Source organism: Heterodontus francisci, chromosome 6 (genome assembly GCF_036365525.1).
Source record: "Heterodontus francisci isolate sHetFra1 chromosome 6, sHetFra1.hap1, whole genome shotgun sequence".
Lineage (NCBI taxonomy): Eukaryota > Metazoa > Chordata > Chondrichthyes > Heterodontiformes > Heterodontidae > Heterodontus > Heterodontus francisci.
Window position 1 is genome coordinate 60,393,991 of NC_090376.1, and position 16,664 is coordinate 60,410,654.

Genomic DNA, 16,664 nt, shown 5'->3' on the forward strand with positions numbered 1-16,664 from the left:
CAAATTGGATACTAAATTTAGATTATTTGAACCCTTTCTGATGGAAATTGCAATGAGGAGAGATTGTTGGGAGAATTTTAACTCTCCCTACTCAGCATTCCATTATATCATGATTAATCTGCACTTCAACTCCATTCACCTGGCTTTTCTTCATATCCCCTGATAACTGTACCTAACAGAAATCTATCAATCTCAGCCTTGAAAATTTAAATTAACCCAGCATTCACAGCCTTTTGAGGAAGAGTGTTCCAGATTTTCACCACCCTTTGTGTGAAGAAGTACTTCCTAAATATCACTCCAAACTAGCTGTAATTTAAGATTATGACCCCTTGTTCTAGATTTCCCCAGTTGAGGTAATAGTTATTTTATTCCATATTAAATGAGGGGCATGATGGTACATTTCCATATGCATTGTAATTCAACCAGAGTGAAAAGAGAAGTGACAGGATCCTCTGTGTGGACATTTACTTTCATGGTTTTGACTTGTCAATTCTGCCCAGAATTAACACTATCAGCGCCCTTTTCCATTATCTCTGAAGAGGGTGAAAAGAAATATGACATCTTACTTTTTTTTCTTCAAGAATAAAACTTTGTAATCACAAAACTGCCCGCAATGGCTATTTTTTAAAGAGACTGTTTTAAATTCAAGACAAAGGGGGACTCGAGCTGATGAGGTGCTGGCCAGACACAGATGATTGAGCTGTTGGCTGGATACTTGCAGATGCCTTATAATATAAATTGGGGTCCCACAATGTCAATGAGTCTGTACACAAAATCGGTTCCAGAAAAAAATGATAGTTGATGACTCCCTGTGTTGTTGATGGCAATTGTTTGGTTACTCCTAAGAAAAATCACTTCTTAAGGTGGGTCTTTGCACCGCATCTGCATTTATCTTTATATCACTATTTCTGAAGTTAGGCATCAGTCTTGGAACATAAATGAAGCATAAATTAGCTGCAATTCGAGGCCTTCCTTCCAGGATGTGATAATGAAAATACTGCCTCAGTAGGGTATCTTGTCTTATAATCTGCGACATTAATAAATAAAATCATTCAGAGAGGTCAGCATTAATCTGTTTCTTTATTCTGATAACTAAATCTCACTGATATAAACAAAACAATGGAATGTTCATCTTTGGTGGCATTCATAAAAGTATAAAATGACAAGAATAACTGGTGTAACAATAAGCTTCAAAATTAACTATAGCAGTAAGAACAAGTAATATCTCAGAGATCACAAAGAATGAGAAACACATTCCTGAGGTTATGTAAGATGATAATCGCGTGAAAACATTTCCTATCCAACAATCATCAGTCACAAAGTATGGAATGAACTGAAAAAAGGTAGTTATTAATTGCAGAAATGTGAACTGTTTCCAATTATTTCTAATTAAAGTAGCGCAAATAATTTAGAATAGAATAGAAATATTGTCTTATTCTACTGGACTTTGTACTACAATGTACCAAATGTGATAGGCAGTATGCACACTGAATCAACAGAGGCTCAATACATAAACAAGTACTCTGCTTTTTTTTTAAATTTGAGATTTCACATTTCAAAGATTCAGTGCAAAACACAAAAAATAAGTTACTGATTCTTCAGGAATAAAGCTGCCCCAGACTGAATCCATTGGTCCTGGTTGACTCCACAGGGGACATCAATGTTTATTACTACCTGATCTCGTTCAGCGCTGGTATAGACTGGCAACAAAATGCACTCTTCAGGAGAGTATGGCCCATTAGTATCCTGCAAAAAAGATTAAACTTTAAAGTTAAACAAGGCCAAATACAAGTGAGAGAATAAAAGAGCTAAAACAGTTTTCTGAAATCAGCAGCAGACAAGTTATGGGTGTCTGGGCCAGAAAAATCAACAGGAACTAACAATTTGATCAAAACAGGAAATACGAAGGCAAGCAAACAATGAACAGTCTTGGACAGGGCGTCCTTTTGTGTCATAACTTTCTGGTAAACTGTCAGGGCATAAAAGACCTTGGTTGAAAACTAACTTCCCCATTGTTACAGATAAACATTTCTAAAAAGCAAGCAACTTACATTAAAGGGAAGTAGGTATGACAGGTTATTCAACTGAGGAGGGGGGAGGAAGCCTTGGAAATGTATTTAGAGTTCAGTTATGTTCTTGTTTGGTGCTCTGGAAAAGATAGCAAAGGGATTGGTCTGATTTTCATTCAGCCCCCTTTTCCAGCAACACAGATGATCTTTATATTAGACATTTTTAAAATTTGTCACTCAAACATATCACATATTTCGTGTAGAGTTGAGCAATTTGCGAATGGGTGTTTGTTTTCCCTGGATTGGTTTCTAGGATTATAGTCATTCTATAGCTTCTATGAAGACTGACATAACAGATTTTCTTGCATCTCTTCCAAACTTTCTCTGAACATTAATAGATCTTCCTGATGGCCTTGTAAAGCACAAAACCTCCACCTGCCATAACAAGACTATTGGTAAAGGAGAGGGTGGGGCGGGGAAAGGTAACACCCAGCCTTTAGTCCACCATCACACCAAGCCTACAAAATGCTGGGTGGATTTTTGGTGACAGGTATGTTGAGGGAGACCAGGCATGCTGACCCAGTGAATAGCCTGGATTGTGATTCAGGAACAGTTTAAAACATTTTGTCGGCCTGACAAAGAGGTTGGAGGGGCACTTTTTTCTGAGTCAAGCTTGAGGGGTGGGTTAAGGAGTTCATTATTCACAACAGAGAGCAGAGAAGTCAAAGGGTAGGTAGCACAAGGAATTAAGATGAAGGTTGAAATCAGCAAGTTGCTCCATGTAAAGGCTAAAGTAGAGAGACCATTTCAGCAAAGAAACTACCTTTGCATCAATCACAGATAAGGCCGTCTCTGATCACTTCCTTGTATTGCTCTCGATACACATCCCTTTCCTCCCCCCAAAACCTATTTCCTTTTGTGTTTGCCCCTGGAAAAAAGCTCTCTCCCAATTCACTTATAACTGCAATTTCATTGTCCCAACTGTCTAGCCTTTGGCCCTCCATTTACCACAACATTTCTGCAAGTACCGATCTGCTCAAATACATCCTCACCTCCATCTTTGATGCCCTAGGCCCCATTAAATCATTACTCTCTCTCACCCTGGCCATTCCCCTGGTATGGCTCTCATTTCAGCTCCCTTAAGTCCAAGACTTGAACGGATATGGCAGACAACTAATTTAGCCATTCACTGCCAGATCTGGCCAGACATATAAGGCACTGTCGCATTCTGCCCTTGTCTGACAAAATTGCTCACTATTCCAAGATTGCAAATATAACCTCCAGCTTCTTTTCTCTACTGCAAACTCTTCCACTCACACCTCTAAGAACAAGTGCGAAGAGCTCATAAACTTATTTGTCACTAAGATGGAGACCATCCAAATAGCTGCCTCTTTCCTCCCTTCCTCTAGTTTACCGGGCCAAACTTCCTCTAAGGTTCCCGCCCTCCGCCCTAGTCCTGAACTTGTATCTTTCTCTAGTTTCCATCCTATCTCCCCTCTTGCTCTGAGTCATCAAAAAAAAAGCGCACCAGGAGATTGGAGGTTGTGATAAAGGAGCAGGAGCAGACCGGGGATTCAAAAATCACATCAGTAGATCGGAGGTTGTGATAAAGGAGTGAGAGCTGAATTAAACACAGGAGAAATCAAACAAGTGAAGTCAGAGCAACATAACAATCAACACAGTGAGAAGAGCAGTGGAACCTGAGGGTGTTAAGGTAAGTATATAGGTCATATAGGTCCGTATCTCCAACACAGAAGTCCTCGAGACGGCCAACATCCCCAGCTTATACACACTACTGAGTCAGCGGCGCTTGAGATGGCTTGGCCATGTGAGCCGCATGGAAGATGCCAGGATCCCCAAAGACACATTGTACAGCGAGCTCGCCACTGGTATCAGACCCACCGGCCGTCCATGTCTCCACTTTACAGACGTCTGCAAACGCCACATGAAATCCTGTGACATTGATCACAAGTCGTGGGAGTCAGTTGCCAGCGTTCGCCAGAGCTGGCGGACAGCCATAAAGACGGGGCTAAAGTGTGGCGAGTTGAAGAGACTTAGTAGTTGGCAGGAAAAAAGACAGAGGAGCAAGGGGAGAGCCAACTGTGTAACAGCCCCGACAAACAAATTTCTCTGCAGCACCTGTGGAAGAGCCTGTCACTCTAGAATTGGCCTTTACAGCCACTCCAGGCGCCGCTTCACAAACCACTGACCACCTCCAGGTGCTTATCCATTGTCTCTCGAGATAAGGAGGCCAAAGAATAGGTCATATATCTTAGATACCTATTTATGTGTGTTTAGTGTTTTTAGTATCTGATCAATAGTTCAAGAATCAGAGAGCCTGGAGGTAAAGCAGCACGAGCGTCAAGGAGAGAGGTAAAAACATCTATAGTGATGTCAGTACAAGAGAAGAAGCTGATTGGTGAATAGCTGTGAAGTTTTTTTAAGTCATTAGTTTATTTCTGCTACATTTAGTTAGTCTAATAAATAGAGGCATCGGCCCCACAGAGTGCACATCCTGATCATGTGGGAACTCCAGGATACTTCTTGTGTTCTGGACAACCACATGTGTAGGAAGTGTTGTCAGCTGGAGGGGCTGAGCTTGAGCAGCAGCTAGCGTTATTGCAGTGCATCTGCGAGGCTGGGAGTTTCATGGATAGCACTCTCATAGATGTGGTCACCCCACAGCTTAACAGAGTGCAGGCAGAGAGAGAATGGGCGACCGCCAGGCAGTCTAGGAGGACCAGGAATCTCCTGAGAGCATCTTGCTCTCCAACCGGTATTCAGTTCTGAATACTGGCAAGAGGGATGGTTCCTCTGCGGAGTACAGCCCCATGGGTGGCTCAGCTGTACAGGGAGGCAGGAGGAAGATCGGGAAAACAATAGTGATAGGGGATTCTGTAGTTAGGGGAACAGACCGGCTTTTCTGCAGCTGCAGACATGATTATAGGGTGGTATGTTTCCTACCTCATACCAGGGTCAAGGATGTCACTGAGTGGATGCAGAGAATTCTGAGGGGGAGGGTGAACAGCCAGAGGTCGTGGTCCATATCAGTACCAACGCCATAGGTAAAACGAGGGATGAGGTCCTGCAGGCAGATTTTAGGGGGCTACAATAGAGATTAAGAAGTTATAACCTCCATGTTATTCCCACGCCACACAGTAGTGAGCATAGAAAAAGGAGGATAGAGCAGATGAATGTGCAACTACAGAAATAGTGCCGGAAGGAGGGCTTTAGATTCCTGGAATATTTGGACCAGTTCTGGGGGAGCTTGGCCCATACAGGCAGGGTGGGTTGCACCTAAACAGGGCTGGGACCATTGTCCTTGCCAGGTGGTTTGCTAGTGCTATGGGAGAGGGTTTAAACTAACTTGGTGGGGGTGGGGGGGGGGGTTGGGAATGGGGACCAAGATGTAGCATAAGAAAGGAGAAACAAGGTGCACAAAGGATTGGGAGAGACAAATAGCACTAGAGTAAGAAATAGTAAGGTATTAGGTGGTATCAGACTAAGAGGAAATACAATAGGATCTAATTCAGGTTTACAGTTCACTTATGTAAACACCTGAAGCGCAGTAAATAAGGTTGGTGAGCTGCAGGCGCAAATAGCTATATAGGAAAATGACATCATGGCATTAGCGGAAACCTGTCTCAAAAAATGGCAGGACTGGGTACTAAATACCCCTGGAAACAAGGTGGCAAGGGAAGAGGGAAGGAAAGCAAGGAAGAGGGGTGGCAGTATTGATTAAGGAGAATATTATAGTGCTGAGTATGTCCTGGAACGGTCAAGTACAGAATTTATTTGGTTAGAATCAAGAAATAATTGAGATGCCATTACACTACTGGGTGTATTCCAAAGGCAACCAACTAGTGGGAAAGATATAGAGGAGCAAATTTGCAGGGAAATTACAGAGAAGTGCAAGAACTGCAGAGTAGTGATAATGGGGGACTTCAATTATCCTAACATAGACTGGGATAGTAATAGCATAAAGGGCAGAGAGGGAGAAGAGTTCCTGAAATGTGTTCAGGAGAATTTTCTTGATCAGTACCTTTTCTGCCCAATGAGGAAGGAAGCATTGCTGGATCTGGTTCTGGGGAATGAGGTGAGTTGAGTGGATCTAGTGTCAGTAGGTAAAAATTTAGGGAACAGTGATCAAAGTATCATAAGGTTTAGACTGATTATGGAAAAAGACAAGGAGCAGTTTAGAGTAAAAATACTTAATTGGAGAAGGACCAATTTCAGTGGGTTAAGAACAGATATGTCCTGGGTCAACTGGAATGAAAGATTGGCAGGTAACGGAACAATTGGCTGCCTTTCAAGTGAAGATGGTTCAGGTTCTGTCAAGGAACATTCCCACTAGGGGAAATCGCAGGGCAACTAAAGCCAGAGCTCTCTAGATGATGAAAAAGATAGCGGCCAGAATTTTACGTTGGCGGAAGGTCCCACCCACCAGCCAAAAGGTTGGGGGCGAGCCCGCCTCCGCCGGGCCTGGGAATCACATCAGGATTTTGCGTGGCCAAGGCTCTTAATTAGATTTGGGCGGGACTTCCTGCCTCTCTGAGGCCAGCTTTCAATTCTGGATTTTTATTAATTAATTGAATGAATTTAAATTCCACCAGCTGTGGTGGGATTTGAACCCGTGTTCCAAGGACATTAGCCTGGGCCTCTGATTACTAGCCCAGTGACATTGCCACTATGCCACCGTCTCCCTTGCAATGGCTTCTCTTCTCGTTCCCACACCATTATCTCAGGTGTTCCCCAAAGTTCTATCCTTGGCTCCCTCCTATTTCTCCTCTATATACCGGCCCCAGCAACATCGTCCGAAAACACGGTGTTCATTTCCACAGGAACGCTGACGACACCAAGCTCTGCCTCACCGCCACCTGTCTCGACTCCTCTCTCTAAATTGTCACACTTCTTGTCGGACATCTAGTACTGAATGAGCAGAAATTTATTCCACCTAAATACTGGGGAGCCCAAAGCTGTTGTCTTCACTTCACACTACAAACTCTGTTCCCTAGCCACTGATTCCAGCCCTCTCCCTGGCAACTGTCTTAGACAGACTGTTTGCAACCTTGGTGTCATATGTCACCCCAAGATGAGCTTACAACCACATATCTGCGCCATCAATAAGACTGCCTATTTCCACCTCTGTAATATCGTCTCGCCTCAGTTTACCTGCTGCCGAAACCCTCATCCATGCCTTTCTAACCTCTAAACATGACTATTCAATGCACTCCTGGTTGGTCTTCCTTGTTCTAGCTTCCATAAACTTGAGGTCATCCAAAACTCTGCTGCTCATGTCATAACTTGCACTAAGTCCCGTTCACCCTTTCAACCATTGCTCCTATGTTCGTTGACCTACATTGGCTCCCAGTTAGGCAATTCAATTTTGAAATTCTCATCCTTGCTTTCAAATCCTTTCATGACCTCGCCCATCCGTATCTCTATAATCTCCTCCAGCCCCACAACACTCCAAGATATCTGTGCTCCTCTAATTTTGTCCTCTTGAGCATCCCCAATTTTAATTGATCCACCATTATCAGCCGTGCCATCAGCTGTCAAGGCCTGAAGCTCTGGAATTCCCTCCCTTCCTCTATTTCCTCCTTTAAAACACTCCTTCAAACCTACCTGTTTGACCAAGCTTTTGGTTACCTGCCATAATATCTCATGATGTGGTACAATGTCAAATTTTGTTTGGTAACACTCCTGTGAGGTGCCTTAGGATGTTTTACTATGTTAAAGATGCTATATAAATGCAAGTTGTTGTTGTTGTTGGGCTTGGCTGGGCAGTAGACAACAAGGACTCTAAAAGAGGCAGAAGGTGTGAAAGTGCACAAGGTCTTCAAATGAGGAGTAGGGTAACAGGCCAGGTTAGGGCCTGACAGTGTTAGTGAAACCACTACCATGGTAGTTAAATGACAGATGTGTTGGCATGTTTGGGAGGAAACAGGTGACTTTGGACTTTGGTTCCTAAAGCTCTTCACCACCGGGGGTTTTCTGGATGTGTTGTAGACTAACTGATATAGATTGATTGCTATGATTAATCACCAATTCCATTATCATTGTATTATGTGTTATGCTAGGCCCCCACCTGCCAAGAATGAGGCACATTAATTTTGCCATGAACATTGATTTTAAACTGTTACTGGAGTGAACAAAGGACTTGTTAAACAGATTAGCCGTGGCTAGAAAATACATTTGCATATTAACAGATGGTGATTGGAAGGCAAAGGACACATTCAACCCACAAGGGACCTTGATCACCAGGTATTGTGTGTAAGAGAAGCATTCCAGAGACTGCTAAGGTGATACAATCCAAGATATGGTCAGATCAGTTAGTCACATGACTAACCTGCTTGGCAACCTGGGTTTTTCTGAATTGTACAAACAGTTTGAACTCAGAAAGACTTTTTTCTCCTGAACTGAGAAGATCTCTCCTGTCTGTTCCCATCTCTTTCTCACAAGCCTCTGAATCCACTGAAGACACATGAACCCCAAGAGAGAAAAGTCTTCTACAGCGAACAAGGTTTAAGAAGAATACTGGGCCCCAATGAAAAGCAAGATCTACCTACAATCAAGGACTGTACAGTGAGCTCAAAGAACCGTAACAAAAACTCTTCGATATTCCCTCAAACTTTTCCACTTTATTTTTCTTCTGCTCTTTTCTGTCTCTATTTGCATGTGTGTATTGCCTATGCATGCTAGCGTGGGTGTGTCATGTATCCGTAGGCGTCAACCGAATTAGAGTTCAAGTGCAAGTTTTATAAATTTCAACTTTTCTTCCTTAAACCTAAGAAAGCCTGTTTGTGCTGGTTTCTTTGTCTTATAATTGGAAAGCGGTGAACAAGGGTTCACCAAGGGGGAGCTAAAAACACGGTGTGTTTAAAATTAAACCCTGTTACGGTAAGGATGAGAGGGACCCCTAGACGCCCTTCTCACCTGGCCGTAACACATGTGACCACTGGGATCATAGATGATGATCTAAATACTTGGTCTTTTTCATCTAGCATTTCTTATGTTCCTACGTTGAGGCATACGTCGCCAGATGAGGTGACTTCAGTGAAGGGGAAGGAGATTGTGTGGTAGAGTTCAATCTGATCCTTGAAGTCAAAAGACTCATCCAAGATGAGGTTGTGGATGGCAAAGGCCTTGTTCACAAGGAAGAGAAATATGAAGTGGGCCAGTGATTGGCTGGCTGGAGGAGCAAAGGCTGGAGTGATTAATCACTAAATTGTGCAGGAAATTTCAGAGGAAAGAAGGACAAAGCAGTTAAGGTTGCTACTCTGGTCTGGGAAAGTGACAGCAGATGCTGCAATGAGCTTGATAGAGGATGCCTCGGATGGTGCAGAGGGAATCTGTAAGCATGTTTAGGAAGGACTTGAGCCTGCAATAATAGCAAGAAAGGAGGTTGGCAGTGGATTGGTGTAAAGTAGGTGGGAAAGAGAGGGTGAGGTGATATGTCATACAGGGGAATGGGGCCTAAAAGGAGGAAAACATAACAAGAAGATAGTATATTAGAGAGTAGGGGGCAGAAATTCAACTTTTTGGGCATAAAATGAATGATAAGGAGACGAATTTTGGGTTGTAACCTTGAATATCTTTTTTCACATCCATGGCATTTGGGCATTGCTGGCAAGCCCAGCATTTATTGCCCATCCCTAAATGCCCCTGAGAAGGTGGTGGCGAGCAGCCTTCTTGAACCACTGGAGGTGGTGTAGTAGGTGCCACAGTGATGTTAGGTAGGGAGTTCCAGGATTTTGACTCAGCTACAATGAAGGAACAGCGATATATTTCCACTTTAGGATAGTGTGTGACTTGGAGGAGCACTTTCAGATGGTGGTGTTCCCATGCATCTACTGCCCTTGCCCTTCATGGTAGAGGTCGTGGGTTTGACAGGTGCTGTCAAAGAAATAGCATTCCCAGCCCTCCTGCCTGACTTTTCTGTCAGCGTCCTGGAAGGGTACCTATATAGGCTTTGTGCATGGAACTCTTCCCACCAGCTCCCTACCCCCAACCCCTTGCTCAGATGAAGGAATGACTAGTCTCCTTTTTGTTGCATGGACCTTCCAAGTTTTGGTCCTATAGACCTTATGATGGAGGGAAGGTCATTGATGAAGCAGTTGAAGATGGTTGGGCCTAGGGCACCACCCTGAGAACTCCTGCAGCGATGCCCTGAAGTTGAGATGATTGGTTTCCAACAACCACAACTATCTTCCTTTGTACTAGGTATGAATCCAAATGGTGAAGAGTTTTCCCTCTAATTCCCACAGACTTCTATTTTGCTAAAGCTCCTTGATGCTGCACCTGGTCAAATGCTGTCTTGATGTCAAGGGAAGTCACTCTCACTTCATGTCTGGAATTCAGCTCTTTTGTCCATGTTTGGACCAAGGCTGCAAAGAGGTCTGGAGCCGAGAGGCCCTGGAAGAACCCAAACTGAGCGTTGGTGAGCAGGTTATTGCTGAGTTAAGTACCGCTTGATAGCACTGTCAATGACACCTTCAATCACTTTCCTGATGATTGAGAGTAGATTGATGGGGCAGTGATTATCCAGATTGGATTTGTCCTACTTTTCGTGGACAAGACATACCTGGGCAATTTTCCACATTGTCGGGTAGCTGCCAATGTTGTAACTGCACTGGAACAGATTGGTATGGCCAGCACTGGAGCACAACTCTTCAGCACTACAGCCGGAATGTTATAGGTCCCATAGTCTTTGCTTTATCCTGTGCCTTCAGCTGTTTGTTGATATCATGTAGAGTGAATCAAATTGTCTGAAGACTGGCATCTGTGCTGCTGGGGACCTCAGGAGGAGACCGAAATGGATCATCCACTCGGCACCTCTGGCTGAAGATGGTTGCAAATGTTGTAGCCTTGTCTCTTGCACTGACCTGCTGGGTCCCCAGTTGACATATACAAAGGGACTAGTACCTGTTTTAGGTGGCTAGCTGGGATTTCTAAAAATGCCTTATGAATTTAGCAATCGTCTGAACAAACACAAAGATGAATGTGGGCCGATCCACTGATAAATTTGTCAGCAATTTTGCACAAAATATATGTCCACAACAGCCTAATGCAACAACCCCATTACAAATGAATATAGACATTCCAGGATAAGTGCAAGCCAATCACATTTGAGCACCTTTACATCAATCAGAGGCCTGAAATTTTGAATATGGAACTGAAATGCTAGGTGATACTATTTCAACTTCTTGTAGATAATTTATGTGGTGAACTGCTTTGTACTGACAGTACAGTCCAGATATTCCACTTTATAACATCTGGAAAACAGTCAGTTCCCAGGCTCTATGGAGAGGGAATTGGGCAGAAGATTTGTTATGCCAAATTCTGCGCCCTTTATGTCACTCCAAGATTAGAGAGGAGATCCTAGGCCTACACTGATAGCAGGTAGAGGGCAAAGGCAACTGTAAAGCTGAGGTGGAATAGGATTTCCTAGCTGTCTGACTTCAGCTTCCAATTGGAGCTATGGAAGGATGGCAATTTTGCTGCACTTTGGAAGAAGCTGACATTAGGCCTTGTGTCTGGTCCTCCACAGACTGATGAGTCCGAGGGGACCAGGCAGCATGATGTGATGCCTGGAGGTCTTTTCCAATAACAACCAGAAGGCCTTGAGGCAGACAGTCAGTGTTAAGCTTGTAGCTGAGCTTGTGTTCCTATGCCCGTTTCCCGGTGCAAGGCCCTGCTTGGGCCAGATGCACAAATGACCTGGTCCTCTGTAGGCTTTCTCCTCTATTTCTAATACCATTTTAAAAATGCCTACATGCTTTGCCACTTTTCAATTATTACATACTTAATAGTAAAATTTATAAATACCATGAATCAGGCTTTTACATCATCATTATAATAGACATTGCTTAATTGCATTGGAAATAAACACATGAAATACTGGAGTTATGCAACAGATCCATGAATCTGCAAAACAGAAAGGTAAGTCAAGTTCACTTTTCAGAAGTGATAACATTAGCCTGTTTTTCTATTTTCAGATGCTGGTCAATTTTCTGTACATTGTCACCATTTTCTGCTATTATTTCAGATTTCCATCTTTTTCCTTTTATATACTCAATTACATTTCCTGTGCATGAGGGTACAGACTGTTTAGTTCTAGCATGTACTCCTGTTGAGGCATGCTATATGATTTAATCCTGACAGTTTTGCAAAATTACTGACTTGTTGCATGAGTCTCTACCTATGCAATTTTTAGCTGGGGATAAGTCAGCACTTTCATTTCTATTTTTCAACACAAAGTTCTATTATTTTAGAAGCAAAGTGAAGAATGGTTGCTATTATGATTTAGTACAGGGCCTTGTGGGTATATTTGATTAACTATACTTTTACCCAAGTCATTCAGTAGAAAAAGCACTGGAGACCAGCACACACAGAATAATTAGCCTATATTAGCAAGTTTGAACTCATATTGTGCATGATTAGTAGTTTACCAAATGGCACCTAAAGATTTTTTAATAAATCCATAAAGAGAAAGAGGATGACGAGAGAAAGAGTAGGGCCTATTAGTAGCCATAAGGGTAACCTTCTGTGGAGGCGGAGGACATTGATACCGTTCTTAATGAATACTTTGCTTCTGTTTTCACAAAAGGGAGGGATGATACAGACATTGCAGTCAGGGAGGAGGAGTGTGAAATACTAGAAGAAATTAACATAGTGAGAGAGGAAGTATTAAGGAATTTAACATCTTTGAAAGTGGATAAATCCACAAGCTGGGATAAAATGTATCCTAGGCTGTTAGGGGAAACAAGAGAAGAAATAACAGAGGCTCTGACCAGCATTTTCCAATCATCTCTGGCTACAGGTGTGGTGCCAGAAGACTGGAGGGCAGCTAATGTTGCACCATTGTTTAAAAAGGGAGAAAAGGATAGACCGAGTAATTACAGGCCAGTCAGCCTAACCTCAGTGGTTGGAAATTTATTGGAAAAAATCTGAGGAACAGGATAAATCTTCATTTAGAAAGACACGGATTAATCAAAGATAATCAGCATGGATTTGTTAAGGGAAGGTTGTGTCTGACCAATATGATTGAATTTTTTGAGGAGGTAACAAGGAGGGTCGATGAGGGCAGTGCATTTGCTATCCTAGAGGAGTCAAGGACAGAATCTATTTGGTTAGAGTTAAGAGACAATAGAGGTACCATTACATTGCTGGGTGTATTCCATACACCACCTACTACTGGGAAAGACACAGAGGAACAAATTTGCAAGGAAATTACAGACAGGTGCAACAATTATAGAATAGTTATAATGGGGACTTTAATTATCTGATTATAGACTGGGATGGTAATAGTGTAAAGGGCAAAGAGGGGCAAGAGTTTCTAGAGTGTGGTCAGGAGAATTTTCTACATCAGTATGTTTCCAGTCCAGTAGGGAAGGAGGCATTACTGGATTTGGTTCTGAGGAATGAGGTGAGTCAAGTGAAGAAAGTATCAGTAGGGGAACATTTAAGGGACAGTGATCATAGTGCCCCATGAATCAAAACCCTTTTCTCTCACACCAATCTCTGAGCCACACATTTAATTCTCTAATCTTATTTACGCTACTCCAATTTGCTCATGGTTTAGGTAATAATCCAGAGATTATTACCTTTGAAGTTCTGCTTTTTAATTTAGCTCCGAGCTGCTCATACTGTCTAAGCAGAACCTCTTTCCTAGTCCTGCCTATGTTGTTAGTACCTACGTGGGCCATGACAACTGGATCTTCCCCCTCCCACTGCAAGTTCCTCTCCAACCCAGAGCAGATGTCCCGATCTGTTACAGTTTTTTGTTGATGTAACTAGCAGAATAGAAAAGGGGAACCAATGGATGTTGTGTATTTGGATTTTCAGAAGGCTTTCGATAAGGTCCCACACAGGAGGTTATTAAGCAAAATTAGAGCATGTGGGATTGGGGGTAATATACTGGCATGGATTGAGAACTGGTTAATGGACAGAAAACGGAGAGTAGGAATAAACGGGTCTTTCTCAGGTCGGTAGGCTGTAGCTAGTGGGGTACTGCAACGATCAATGTTTGGGCCCCAGCTATTCGGTTCAAGGATTCCCTGAAGAAGTCCCTCTCTGTGTGCCACGTCGACCATCGCCAGTGGGAAGCGTAGGCCAGAGATCGTGATGCCTGGAGATGCTACATCAGGGGGGCTACAGACACCTTTGAGACTGAGCGAAGAACCAGCATGAAAGAGAAAAGGAGGAGAAGGATAGATCCAATTGCCCCTAGCAGCGGCTACACCTTCACTTGTACCCGCTGTGGGAGAATCTGCCGCTCACGGATAGGCCTGACTAGCCAACAGCGGGCTTGCAACCGATGACTACAACCTTCCCAAAATCTTTGTCCCCGAAGAAATGCCAAGAGATTCACAATCTGCATGAATGATTTAGATGTGGGGACCAAATGTAATATTTCCAAGTTTGCTGATGACATAAAACTAGGTGGGAATGTGAATTGTGAGGAGGATGCAAAGAAGCTTCAAGGGGATTTAGACAGGCTAACTGACTGGGCAAGAACATGGCAGATGGAATTTAATGTGGAAAAATGTGAAGTTATCTACTTTGGTAGGAAAAGTAGAAATGCAGAGTATTTGTTAAATGGTGAGAGATTGTGAAGTGTTGCTGTCCAAAGGGACCTGGGTGTCCTTGTTCATAAGTCACTGAAACCGAACATGCAGGTACACCAAGCAATTATGAAGTCAAATAGTATGTTGACCTTTATTACAGGAGGATTTGAGTACAGGAATAAAGAAGTCTTGCTGCAATTGTATAGAGCCTTGGTGAGACCTCCCCTGGAATATTGTGTACATTTTCTTTCTCCTTACCTAAGGAAGGATATACTTGCCATAGAGGGAGTGCAACAAAGGTTCACCAGACTGATTTTTGGGATGGTGGTATTGTCCTATAAGGAGACACAGAGGAGACTGGGACTATATTTCTAGAGTTTAGAAGAATGCGAGGTGATCTCACTGAAGCATACAAAATTCTTACAGGGCTCGACAGGGTAGATGCAGTTAGGATGTTTCCCCTGGATGGAGTGTCTAGAACCAGGGGGCAGTCTCAGAAAAAGAGGTAGGACATTTAGGACTGAGATGGGGAGGAATTCCTTCACTCAGAGGGTGGTAAATCTTTGGAATTCTCCACCCCAGAGGGCTGTGGAGGCTCAGTCATTGAGTATATTCAAGGTAGAGATCAAGCGATTTCTACATATTAAAGATATCAAGGGATATGGGGATAGTGCAGGAAAATGGCATTGAGGTAGAAGATCAGCCATGATCTTGTTGAATAGCGGAGCAGGCTCGAGGGGCCAGATGGCCTACTCCTGCTCCTATTTCCCATCTTCCTAAACTTCCTTCGATACAGGGGTGCTGCTAGAGGACTGGAGAATTGCAAATGTTACACCCTTGTTGAAGAAAGGGTGTCAAGGATGAGTCCAGCAACTACAGGCCAATCAGTTTAACCTTGGTGATAGGAAAGCTTTTAGAAATGATATTTCGGGACAAAATTAACAGTAACTTGGACAAATGTAGATTAATTATAGAAAGCCAGCACCGATTTGTTAAGGACAAATCATGTGTAGCTAACTTGCTTGAGTTTTTTGATGATGTAACAGAGAGGGTTGATGAGGGTAATGTGGTGCACATGTTCCAAAACACATTTGATAAAGTGCCATATAGCAGGCTTGTCAGCAAAGTCAGAGATCATGGAATAAAAGGGACAGTAGCAGCATGGATATGAAACTGGCTGACTAATAGGAAATACAGTGTAGTAGTGAATGGTTGTTTTTTGGATTGCAGGAAGGTATACAGTGGGGTTAGCCAGGGGTCAGTGTTAGGACCTCTGCTTTTCCTGATGTATATTAATGACCCAGTCTTGGGTGTACATGGCACAATTTCAAAATTTGCAGATGACGCAAAACCTGGAAATGGTGTGAATTGTGAGGATAGTGATAAACTTGCAGAGGACATAGTCAGGCTGGTGGAATGGGCGGACAAGTGACAGATTAAATTTAATGCAGATAAGTGTGAAGTAATTCATTTTGGTAGGAAGAATGAGGAGAGGCAATACAAAATAAAGGGTACAATTTTAAAGGTGGTGCAGGAGCAGAGTGACGTGGGGATATATACATATAAGTCATTGAAGGTGGCAGTGCAGGTTGAGAGAGTGGTTAATAAAGCATACAGAATCCTGGACTTTGTAAGTAGAGTACAAAAGCAAGGAAGTTATGATAAACCTGTATAAAACATTGGTTCAGCCTCAACTGGAGTATTGTGTCCAGTTCTGGGCACTACACTTTAGGAAAGATGTGAAAGCATTTGATAGGGTGCAGAAAAGATTCACGAGAATGGTTCCAGGGATGAGGAACTGCAGTTATGTGGATAGGTTGGAGTAAAGCCTGGCTACCCGACCCCAACCCAACTACATGTGTTGGGTTCGGGTCGGGTCTGTATTCAATGTCCAGGATTCAGGCTCAGGTCGGGTTGGGCTGGACTGTACTGTTTTATTTCGTAGTGTTTTTGTTTTAATCTATGATTCAATAACATGTTTGTTATTTTCGGATCGGGTCGGGCATTTAAAAAAATTAAAAGGCCTGGGCTCGGGTTAGTTATTGTCAGGTCGGGCCTGGGTTGGGTTTTAACTTTACTGCCGAGG

The 16,664-nt window shown here is 43.0% G+C and overlaps 1 protein-coding gene across 2 annotated transcripts in view; it reads right to left on the reverse strand.

Annotated features, from left to right (window-relative positions):
• Positions 1-1,058: 1,058 nt before the first annotated feature.
• The window catches only part of dync2h1 (dynein cytoplasmic 2 heavy chain 1), an 836,995-nt gene continuing 821,389 nt past the window's right edge, over positions 1,059-16,664 (reverse strand). For both annotated transcript variants that reach the window (XM_068033753.1, XM_068033752.1), the window contains exon 90: positions 1,059-1,746. In XM_068033753.1, coding sequence (XP_067889854.1) covers positions 1,588-1,746 — 159 coding nt within the window. In that variant the 3' untranslated portion in view covers positions 1,059-1,587. The remainder of the gene's footprint in view (positions 1,747-16,664) is intronic.